The sequence below is a fragment of the Aulonocara stuartgranti genome (assembly GCF_965226115.1).
Source record: "Aulonocara stuartgranti genome assembly, chromosome: 7".
In the NCBI taxonomy this organism is placed as follows: Eukaryota; Metazoa; Chordata; class Actinopteri; order Cichliformes; family Cichlidae; genus Aulonocara; species Aulonocara stuartgranti.
In genome coordinates, this window is record NC_138945.1 from 64,610,053 (window position 1) to 64,621,962 (window position 11,910).

General features: G+C 38.2%; 1 protein-coding gene across 4 annotated transcripts; it reads left to right on the forward strand.

Moving 5' to 3' along the window:
- The first annotated feature begins 201 nt into the window (after positions 1-201).
- Positions 202-11,527, forward strand: nap1l4a (nucleosome assembly protein 1-like 4a). Of its 4 annotated transcripts, XM_082541818.1 has the most exons (15): positions 202-299; positions 1,204-1,241; positions 2,156-2,228; positions 2,903-3,047; positions 3,586-3,672; positions 3,841-3,975; positions 4,061-4,132; positions 4,236-4,375; positions 4,617-4,762; positions 7,635-7,654; positions 7,777-7,896; positions 8,021-8,056; positions 8,231-8,284; positions 9,430-9,464; positions 9,820-11,527. In XM_082541818.1, exons 2-14 carry the CDS (start codon positions 1,226-1,228, stop codon positions 9,433-9,435), a joined length of 1,050 nt encoding a protein of 349 aa, XP_082397944.1. In that variant the 5' UTR covers positions 202-299; positions 1,204-1,225; the 3' UTR covers positions 9,436-9,464; positions 9,820-11,527. The 4 variants fall into 4 exon arrangements, with proteins under 4 accessions (XP_082397944.1, XP_082397941.1, XP_082397942.1 ...); XM_082541815.1 differs by lacking the exon at positions 9,430-9,464; XM_082541816.1 differs by lacking the exons at positions 202-299; positions 9,430-9,464 and adding an exon at positions 309-415.
- The last annotated feature ends 383 nt before the right edge of the window (positions 11,528-11,910 follow it).

Below are 11,910 nucleotides of genomic sequence, written 5' to 3' on the forward strand. Positions count from 1 at the left end.
TGTTTATGTTTTTATCAAACCCTGATAGGGGTTTCTAGAATTAGATTACATAGTAATCATGAAAACACTTCTTTGTTTAAGAAACCCAGGATGACTGAAGCACAAGTGAAGGTAGATAAGTGATCGGTGTTACCAAAAATGACATTTTTGCAACGCAGTGCTTAAATGTAGCACCAAGCTCGCTCTCGCCGGCTGTCCAATCAGAATCCAAGAAGCTGGAGCATGTGTGTCGCTCGGGCGTGCGGATTGAAGCGAATACGCTTGAGCGACGCGCCTGGCGAGATTCCGCTCATATAGAGGTAAGACTGCTGAAACAGTCAGTAAGCAAAGATTTGTCATTAATTTTAGCATATGTTTCCATGTTGGAGTATTACTTTTGCAGCCGGAGTTATCTAATGAGCCCGGCGGACCGCCGGTAAACTGTCTTCACGGTACTTTTGTCTGACTGGTGTTTTTAATTCACGCGCGAGCTAGCCGAAGCTAGGTGGTATTAGCTTGTCAATGCGGTCGGTAGTGGCTAGCTGTTGTACCGTTATCCGTCGAGATACATAATGGAATTGTACAGCACTGCTGCTCTGCCTCCCCATTCTGATTGTCTTCAGCCAACTGGCGACAGTCTAAAATAGTAACCCTTACACTTTGTCCTCGCCCAAGCATTGTTCTTAGCACGTTGGCTGGTAGTTTCTTGCTACCTAGCTGGCTAACCCGGTTAGCTGCTGTCAGATCTTTGGCACGCCCATACTAAGTGATTACACCTATGTGTTTGTACGTGAGGTGATGTTAGCGTCCACTTTCATTAGATGTTGCCCAGAGGTTCCCTGATGGCCATAACCAGCGCTGGTCATTTTACACTTGTTAAAAATGGAGAGATGCTAACTTTGGTTGACATAGCTTAGCCCAGCTGCTGTTAGCATGTCAATGCGTCATCGGCCTGCGCTTGCTCAACACTGCTGTTGCTGTAGATCGGTGAAAGTTAGCTCAGCTGGTCTGCCTGTCACTCTTCTGCATCGGTTTTAATTATAAGCCTTCAGCGCAGGTTATTTTTGGCAGTTCAGTAGCTTCTCTAATTTACAAGGACTCACTGATGAGATACAATTGACAGTATTCATCATTCACTTTGGTGTTACTTCCATAAGTTACTTACTCACTTTAATTGCTGACGATGATTACATGGCTTATATAATCTCATATACTTCTAAACAGAGGGAGGAGCTGACACTTGGTCATGGAAGCCAATAAAGGTAAATATAATTTTTATATTTTTCCCACTGGCCACGTTAAAGTAATGCATCTGATGAGATTTGTTTACTTGATTTGACTCTGTACCTGTTGGTTGTTAAAGGTATGTATGTTTAGTAAGTTTTTCCATTACTCAGTGGAAAAAAAAAAAGTCTTAATGCCAGCTCTTCCAGCAATTATTACTTCAAATATGCAATTTGTTGGCAAATTGTTAGAAAAAGTTGTGAAAAATGAAATCAGATCCTCATTATGCATATTACAAATGTCCTTTTCATGAGCTTTTTCCAAATCAGCACTCCACTGAGATTTCCCCTTTGAAGATCTAAAATGATCTTCTAATGGGATCTAATGTAGGGCATTGTTGTCATTGTTTGACCTCTGTACTGCCTTTATTACCATTGACTATAACATTTCTCTTAACGGGCTTAAGGTTTTGGCTAATAATAATAATACATTTTATTTGAAAGTGCCTTTCAAAACACTCAAGGTCGCTGTACACAGTAGAATAAAAGCAACATAAAGGCAAGAAGTTTGTTTCTTGCTTTTACATAAAAGCAAGAAGTTTCATAAAAGCATAAGACATAAACAAATAAAATAAGAGAGTGGAGAGGTTGGCTCTCTCTCTCTGGCTGTCTGTGGACTTTAAGCTGTTACTATAAAACCATATCAAACATGGTTTTATATTGCTAGTAACTGCTTTATTCCAAGACAAGGGCTAGGGATGTTAACTAGTCCATTATTTCACAGTATTTGTTGACTGTTGTTTTATTGATTGGTTTACCTTATATTGTATACAACAAGGTTGCAATTGGCTAAATATTAAAGTAATATTACATGTAATTACATTTAATACACATTTTTGTTATCATAGTTTTGAGATGAACATCTCTACTAATGTTGTATGCTGGTTTGGCAGGTAAAGGGGATCAAGGGATGCAAAATCCAAGTGGGCAGGTGGACAGACCTGTCAGCTTCCACTTCTTGGAAAGGTCAGTGCAACTGAACTGTGATTCGATTACGTTTTTAGATATGCTGAAAATGAAAACACTCATGATTAAAATTTATTGTTCACATCATTGAGCGTTGTAGATGTCAATTCAAGAGAATTGCAACTTTTAAAACATTAAGGCTAATTGTAACTAAATAATTCTTGAAGATTTATTTCCCCCTTGCATTGACCTTTGTGTGGCACAGAACATATCTCATTGACATTTTTCTTGGCATTTGACACTAAGGAGCCAAAAGTTTGCAAATTACTTAAATTTCCATTTGGACAGCATGCTCAAAAATGCAGAATCACTAATGTAAAATCATATGAAATTATTCAGTACAGTGAACTATTCTGCTGTTATGCATGGCATAAAACAAAACCTTTCACATGTACAACAAAGCGAGTTTTTGGATTGTTGGCTTGCTCCAGTCAGCAGATGAATTTGATAACTGACACTATTGAGTAATTTCCTACAGCTGATAGTTGTTTTTTTTTTTTGTTTTTTTTATGCAGTACATATAAATAAAATCCCTGTTTAATCTCCTAAAAACAAAAACATGATTTAGTTTGTTGTAGACTCTCAACAAATGTTTAGGATTACATTTTTTCTTGTAAGACATTTTCCTTCATCATTTTCTAATGACCCTATGTTATGTTTCTCTTCCCTTATAGCATGCTTCCCAAAGCAGTGAAGAGGCGAGTGCATGCCTTGAAAAGACTACAGGTGCAATGTGCTAACATAGAGGCTAAATTCTATGAGGAGGTTCATGAGCTTGAGAGGAAATATGCTGCTCTCTATCAGCCACTGTTTGACAAGGTACAACAGATTTTGTTTTTATTAACACATTTCCTTAAAGTTATTTTACGTAACACTAGGCAGATATTTTCGTTTACTCTTTATGTGTTAATGCAAACAGAGTAAATGCTAGCTTTAAATATAAAACTGAACAAATCTGTAAGGATCACTTGTGGTGTTTCCTATACGAATGGGTGTTTAAGTATGTCTCTGGCCTAATCAGAGGTCAGCAAGGCTGCATCCATTGTGCTAAATTGAAAACTGCTGCACCAAGTAGTCGACTGTCCTTTGTCAGTCAAGGCTATTTCCAGAGATAGGGACAAGAAGTCTGCCATTCTTAATCACGCTGGAGACTGGCAGCTGTAATCCTGCTGCACCTGTCCTGTGTGCATGTCGTGTGAGTGTGTGTCAGTCTCTCTCTCAAATGGTGTTGGTGTCAGTCTGCAAGCTGAAAATAATCCACGCTTGCCAAATTAACGTTTGCCTGCATAGTTATATTTCATCAATATATTGAAAATTCTGTTAAAAATGTTTAACTTCACCATAATGTCTATCACAGAGACGAGATATCGTCACAGGAACAGTGGAACCCACAGATGAGGAGTGTGAGTGGCAGAGTGACAGAGACGAAGAGGAGGAGCTAGCTGTAAGTACAAATTTGATTTTCCTTTAGAACCTGATACCACATTTTAATGTAATCTTGCTGCAGTGTGAACTGTCTGATAATTTGGTAATAAATCATGATCTTAGTTCGACTGGATATAGATTTTTGTGAACAGTGAGTGTTGATTATCGCTCTGTCAACTCCTTACAGGAGGAAGTAAAGGAAAAAGCTGCTATTGAGGATGCAAAGAAAGAGGAAGCCACACCAGAAGAAGACCCAAAAGGCATCCCTGAGTTTTGGCTCACTATATTCAAGAGTGTGGACATGCTTAGTGACATGCTACAGGTACATTTCAGTGACTGATGATCCTCTTCTCCCTTTTCACTTACTTTATGAATAGTACTTGACTTGTCTGTTAATCTCGTGACAGGAGCATGATGAGCCCATCCTAAAACACCTGAAAGATATTCAAGTCAAGTTTTCTGAGCCTGGAGAGCCAATGGTCAGTGTCTGCCAGTGACTGTAATTATGGTCGATTATCATTAGTTACTTGGGCAAGATTTAAGTCGTTGTGTTAAATTATCCTTTTGTTCCTTCTTTCTTAGAGTTTTACATTAGGGTTCCACTTTGAGCCCAATGGTTACTTCAACAATGCAGTTCTCACTAAGGTCTACAAGATGAAGTCAGAGCCTGATCCCTCAGATCCTTTCTCATTTGAAGGACCAGAGATCATTGACTGTGAGGGGTGAGAACCAGAGCTTAATACATATGCTTGTCAAACTGTGGTAAACATGTGATGTTAAGTTTTAACTCAGAAATAGATGTGTGGTTTGTGCAGTATTTATTTATTTTTTTTGTATTTTCTATATAAATCTGTTTCTGCATCCCACATATCATCCTCTTCTTAGCAGGCCTTCCAACTTCTGCCTTTTTCTTGCATATTTGCTTTTTGCCGCCTCTCACTTTTTTATACTTCCTCTCTCTAGCTGTCAGATAGATTGGCACAAGGGGAAGGACGTGACAGTGAAAACCATTAAGAAGAAGCAGAAGCATAAAGGGCGTGGCACTGTCCGCACTGTTACCAAACAGCTCCCCAATGACTCCTTCTTCAACTTCTTTAATCCTGTTAAAGGTGAGAGCACACAGACACGCATAATGTTTGGGATTTCTCAGGAACTCTCAAAGATACTTCTCTCTTTAAATAAAAAAAAACCCCAAAAAAAACCCCACAAGTTGAGAACTGTGTACAGATCTGCCAAACCTCCACTCAGAAATTTGCTTATGTTGCAAGAAATGGGTACACTTAATGGGCTGGTAGCATCTGTTTACATGCAGGTAGTTTAAAAAATATGTAAGCACATAATATGAGCTGTTAATCATGTATTCAACTAAAGTGAACAGCAGGTGGCAGCAGAATCACTTTTTGAAATTGTTCAGACAGTGCCATGAGTAGGTGTATCAGTCAGTGTAGCTGTTGCTGCTGTTCATTAGTCAGCTTTGGGACTTTTATAAACTTTGGTTTTACCATTATTTTCCAGCTTGAAAGGCTTGTTACTGTGATGCTAAACAGTGACTTTAATGACTGATAAAGAGATAATTAAAAATTTTAGGTTTAAGGTAACCACCACCTTTTAATGACATCATGTAGTTTATTGATGTTATTATTTATAACTAATTTTAACAGAGCTGGCACTCTAGGTTCTTTAAACAATATTAACTGTATTCAGAGTACCATAGGTTCTTTTTTTAAGGCATTTAGCTTGCTGAGTTTAAATTAATTTGGTGTTAATTTAATTTAAATGAACAAATCAAACCATTCTGATATTAGGCAACCTTATTGAAATAGTTGCCTCATTTAAAAACGAGGCAGGTCAGTTTCAGTTGAATAAACATCAGGTGAATAATAAAGTGTCAGTTAGGCAAATCTTGAAAAAAATCTTGATATTCTTATTCAAAAGATCATTAAGTCAGGGCAGGATACACCTTCAATGACTGTGTCGTCTTTCCTGTATAGACAGCTTACCTGTCTGACATGCCCGGACTTATTCTGACTTTGAGGAGGTGACCTGATTACTCGTTGGCTGCACCAATGTTTGCCCTACTGGTTCAGTCATAGTCTTGGTGTATGACTAGTGGATATAAATACCTCCTTGTCAAGTGCTTGGGTGTGCAGCTCTTTGGCCAGAATGGCCATTAGTAGATAGGCTATCATTCAAAGCTCATGTGAACATGCACAAATGCTGCATGTGACTTACCTGCTGTGCACCTCATTGACATATCAAGATTTTGATTTCTTGAAAATTTTTATTGGTAAATAGTTGCCAGAGAAAATGTTGGCTTTTGACTATACATGTAGTTTTGCATGTCATAAATACAACTTTTAATATAAAGCTTGATATCTCCATCTGCCCTAGGAGGAAGCTTATTCTCAGTAGTTACACTGTCGTTTTGTGTGTGCGTGCGCGTGCGTGTGGGACTTCTTTATAAGCAGACCTGAACTATGCCAAGTGTCATGAATATAGTGCTGCAGCTATTAATTATTTTAGTAATCAAGTAATTTATTGAGTAATTGGATAAGAAGTACTTTTGTCTCAGTAATGTGCAATAATAAATATTATAATAAAGAGATAAAGCACAGGTCAATAAGAACAACTAAACCCTTTGATTGTATACATGCTATACAGAAATTTTATTTTTTAAAGAAAAATAAATAAAAAAATATATATAAATAATCTCAAACAGTCCAAGTAGGGCTGTGCGATATGACCAAAATCTCATATCCCGATATAAGACATTTATCGTCCTGACAATGATATAAATCATAAAAATGTAATATTTTCTGTGGATTTCTCGCTGTGTTAAACAGATGGTGGTGGATGGAACAGCTACAAAGTTTGCCTTTCTTCACATCAGAGTTTGTTGATCAGGTGCTTTGATGAAGGACTCCTGCTAGCTTTTTTTTCCTAGTACTGCTTTTAATGGTGATCACAGAAACGCCGCTGCTGTTTTGGACGCTAGAAACACATTTTCTTTTGCTCACCCTGAGCTCACCGTCTCTGTAACGGCTCTGCCTCTTTGCTCTTTGCATTGTGTAAAGAGATTCCGTTAAATTGGGTCAATGTCATCATCACTGCTGATGTTGTGTTATTGGTATTTTTGTTAAAAACTGGAGGTTGTTTGACCTAATGTTGTAAAAGTTTTTTTTTTTTTATTCACACGCTGCTTCTCAATAAGTTTGTATTGCAGGTTTGTTTTTAGTTGTACATATGGGTAAAAAGCTCCCATTTGCGTTTAACACATTGACGCGCTACAGAGCTATGCATTAAACGAAACATCGAAGGAAAGAATTTGTGTCAAATTTGTTATAATCAAATTACTTGATGATTCATTGCAGCCCTACATGCATAGTCTTATATACCAAAAATACTGTTGCGCTTAAATCGCATGCTTCACTAAAAATCTCTGGATAAATTTCTATTTTCCTTCCAAGACTAGCACTGCTAGTTGTAAATCTTAAAGTGTAAGACTGTTGGGGTTCTGCTGTTAAACTTGTAAAAAATCATCTGTCATGTAAACATGATAATATTGACCTGACAGGTACAAAATTTGCAAATAATAATGTACTATAAAACTTGACCACTCAGATGTACATAACACTGACCAGTGTGGGCACAGCCTCATAAGTGTAACGTCTCAGTTTCCTCTAATACAGAATTGTTCAAAGAACAGGAAGGATCAGATGATGTCGCTTTTAGTCAGCGTGGTGGAGCACAAGTGTTTGCTCATGGGCTGTCACTTCCTGTGTATGATAACCTCGCTTTGTGATGTCATTGATAACCTACTGGGTCTTCATACCTTATGTGAAATTCAGCTAATCCCATAAATCTTTCCATTGATATTGGCCTTTGTTTTAATGAATCTTATTTTTACCCTCTCGTCCCGTTTAAATCCTTTCTGTCATCGCTTTGATTCAGTGTGTTAATATACATTTTTTTTCTTTGCAGCTCCACCAGATGGAGAAATGGTGAGTATAATGTTGCTGAAATGTTCTTCATAAAGGCATTATTGCACCATTTCTTAGGTATTACATTCTGTTCAATCTGTCAGATTTGTGTGATAACGCTCTATTCTATTCTTGTTTTATAGGATGAAGACTCTGAGTTCACCCTAGCCACAGACTTTGAGATTGGTCATTTCTTCCGTGAAAGAATAGTTCCCAGAGCAGTGCTGTATTTCACTGGAGAGGCCCTGGAAGATGACGAGAGCGTGAGTTTTTGCCTCAGACGCATGCACTTTCATACACGACCATATAAAAAACTGAAGCCACAAGTTGGATATTTGCAGACTGACTTTGATGCTTTGGTTTTTTTCCCCTTCTTTGTTTTTGTAGTTTGAAGAGGAGGAGCTGGAGGAGGGAGAAGAGGAGGTAATTATTTGTTCACTGACAAACACTTGAAATCTTAAGAAATGCCCCTGACTTTCACACAGGGATTAAAGTGTACCACCTCAAAACATTTAAATGATACTAGTTACTATAAATGTGACATTTTCTTAAGTATTTCTTGCATGTTTAAGTGTCATTTTTCTGTTTGTGTCTAAGGAACAAGATGAGGAAGGTGATGACGATGATGATGAGGGAGACTTTGATCCCAAGGTCGGTTTGCACCCTACACTTCCTTCCCTATCATTGTAAATTATCACAATTTGAACCGTTAGGTCCTCAAAAGTTTAATTTAGTAAGTCAAAGTTTTGATATATCACATAAGTTTGGCATATGGATGGTAAAATGTTTTGTCAGTGGTAGAAACAAGCTTATGTGTGGGATTTGCACCAGCTTGATCACTGTTATGTTCATGTAAAGTAGTGTCGTTTACTCTGTTCTTAATGAGGGTCCGCAAACTCCTGCAGGATTAAAGGAACCTCTAATTTTGTGCCTCCAATTTGTAATGCACACAATAGCAAAGCTATTCTTATTATGTTTTTAGCATTTTTACTAAGTGAAGAAAGCAGAGTTCTTTGGATCCTTTTTCCATCTGTAGCTGTGTTGCAGTCCTGCTGAGAGTTACTTTAGCAGAGTGTCAATGTCCTGTTATGTAAACAGTCGCCTTAAAAAAACAATATGACAGTTCCTTGACTTTGGTTTCTAATTTTCTCTTGTAAATGCACAGGCTGCACAAACCTGACTGTCAGGATTTGGCTTCAATTTCAAGCCCTAACAATCTCAATGTTGTTAGACTGCTTTGGGGAAGCTCTGGTTATATAGGAGACACTGGTTATATATTTTATCACCAGAGCCTCAAGATCTCAATATTTCAAGTAGCTGTTTTAGGAGACCATTACTTTCTCTTGAGTCATCTGTTCACTGCAGTGCAGTTGTATAATGTCCTGTGCTGGAAAACTGCTGATTGAGTGACCTGTTCATACAGGTTACGTCTCATTTCTTTCAGGCTATCGGATTTAAATTTTTTTTTAAAAATCACGTGATAACAGATGGTGTAGTTAAGATCACTATACTCCATACTTCCTCCATCACACTGGACTATCACATAAACACATAAACAATGTGTCCTGAAAACATGTAATAAGTTAGTAGTGTTATTTTTATAAATTTGTCTTTAAATTTTATTTTATCTTTTTTCCCATTCCCGGATACCACCTCATCACCCATTGTTTTTTGCTTCATGGTGCTCATTAATAGCAATGTTTCACTGCTTTTTTTGTCATTTATTTTTTTAATGTAATGTTTTAACTTCATACTGTTGTCTCTCCCTCCCCTGGATTACCCCCTCTCCCTTACAGGCATAATCAAACATTCTCACCCCATGCATTTCTAGGTAAGGGAGAAATTAGGATGGCGTCCCACATACATCACACTCGCTCGTCCAGTGGCTTTGGTTTATTCTTGCTTTCCTTTTCTTCTTTACCTCTTTAATTTTTGTTAACATTCCCACCTCTTTAGGACCCCCAGTTTACATATTGAGTAGATCGCTTCTGTTCTTAGTCATGCTGGTTTCCATCTATTTACATTTCTTGCTTTAGACCCATTCCAGGTTTCTAACAATCCTCCCTTTGCTGTACCAAACAAGGTGCTTTCTTTCTTGAGCAGTTGCTTTCTAGCTAGCTGATGTTGAGCAGTTTCATTGCCTGTCTCGTTTCATTTTTTTTCTTTTTCGTCTTTGTTCCTTGCAGAAAGAACAGCCCCAGCCGGCTGAGTGCAAACAGCAGTAACCTTGGTGATCAGGGGAGGTGGAGACCTGCTGTCCATCAAATCAGTTGTTAACCAATCAGCAAGTCCTACTACTTGTACAGGCTCCGCCTTTTTACAAACTCTTACCTGAACGCAATAGAACGCAAACCAAACTGCGTTTTTTACTATGTGCATGACTTCTTTTTCTTTTGTCTTGCGCCCATCTCGTCCCGTTTATTTGGCTTCATTTCAGCCCAAAGCATAAAGTGACTTGACTCTATGTAAATTGCCATGGTATCATATAGGAATAGTTGTCTTTAATAATATGGAGTAGGTTACTACTGCAAAACTCAGAGCATTATTAGATGAAAGTGTTTAAAAATAAGCAAAAAAGGATTGGATCCCAAACTTTAGTTTTCATGGAAATCGGTCAGTTACTCAGGGTTTTTTAAACACCAACACGATGTGAGTTTACCAGGAAACTGCTGAACAAGTTTGACTTAATCTTTCACTGGGGTTGTTATCATTTGTTTAGTGTTTTTTAAGAGACATACAATTTAATTTACTTTTTTTAAATGTTCATTGTCATGTCATTGGACTATTTATTCTGGTGTCATGCAGCTATGTGATACGGTGCATTTTGGGGAACGCTTTAGGCCCATCTGCAGCTATAGGCTCAAAGCTTATTTGAGCATAGCAGGTTAACAAAACGTGAATACTGCCAATTTTTTTTTTTGTTTGTTTTGTTGTCGTTTATTTTTTTGTTTTTGTTTTTGTTTTTTTTTAAAAACATGTTCAGACTGAAGATTCATGTTCTGCATTGATAGTGCTCTCTTCTGTTCGGATGTAGTGGAGTAAACAAGCATTTACACTGAGCACACTAACTACAATCACGAGACAAGCATGTGGTTATATATTTCCATTTTCTTCAGTCACCCCTGAAATGCTCCTTGCTCTTGTTTTAACAGCTTGGTGAGAGTACTTTTTTAAATTACAATGTTTGACATGAAAGACAAAACTTGAAAGAATCTTGAATTTCCCCCCCAGCCCAGGCCTCACATCCAGTCTGAATATTCTCCTCACAAATGACAGAGTTAAGCAGTGGCCAATCCCTAGGCTTTTTGTGGCTGTTTTATAAGATGGCACCTCTGGTATGTATCTTACGCTAAACAAGTGTCATTTAGAGTCAGCGTTGGGACACAAAGTGTGGATAAAATGTAAATCCTGTTGCCAAGAAGCCAAAATGAAAGACGCTGTTCTGGTTCATTAAATTGTTTGCCAATTGTCGTTAACACAGTGTAATCTAATTCAGCATTTAAAGTTGTTTCAGAATATATAAGTATTTGTTATTGTCTACTTATTGAATCAGTAGAAAGTGGGAAAACAAATGGGAGAAGGTGCCAATGTATTTTATATACTTCACTGGGATTTTGGCCATTTGTTTTGGGCGCTTGTGCCTGATGACTGATCATCAAAGGACTTGACAGCAAAATATTATCCACCCCTCTCTCCCTCTTTTTAAAAAAGATTGTTGATCTTGTTAGACAGATCTCAGAGCCACGGTTGACATCTTCAGATCTACTGCATTGGACCGTGTGCAATGGCCTTAACTGGTTCTTATTCACAATTTGTTACTTGCGTAATATTTCTTTTCAATTTGTACAGTTAGTTAAAATATTCTATTAAAGTTGTGCGACATGGAAATGCAAATTCGTTGTCCTTTGTGTGTTTGTGTTTTGTGTTGGTTTAGCCAGGAACACAGGTAACCCATCCATCCATTCGCTTCCGCTTATCCTTTTCAGGGTCGCGGGGGGCGCTGGAGCCTATCCCAGCTGTCATAGGGCGAGAGGCGGGGTACACCCTGGACAGGTCGCCAGTCTGTCGCAGGGCCAACACACAGGGACAGACAACCATTCGCACTCACATTCATTCACACATTCACACCTAGTGACAATTTGGATTATCCAATTAACCTATCCCCACAAGCTGCATGTCTTTGGACGGTGGGAGGAAGCCGGAGTACCCGGAGTGAACCCACGCAAACACGGGGAGAACATGCAAACTCCACACAGAAAGACCCCGGCCTGATGTTG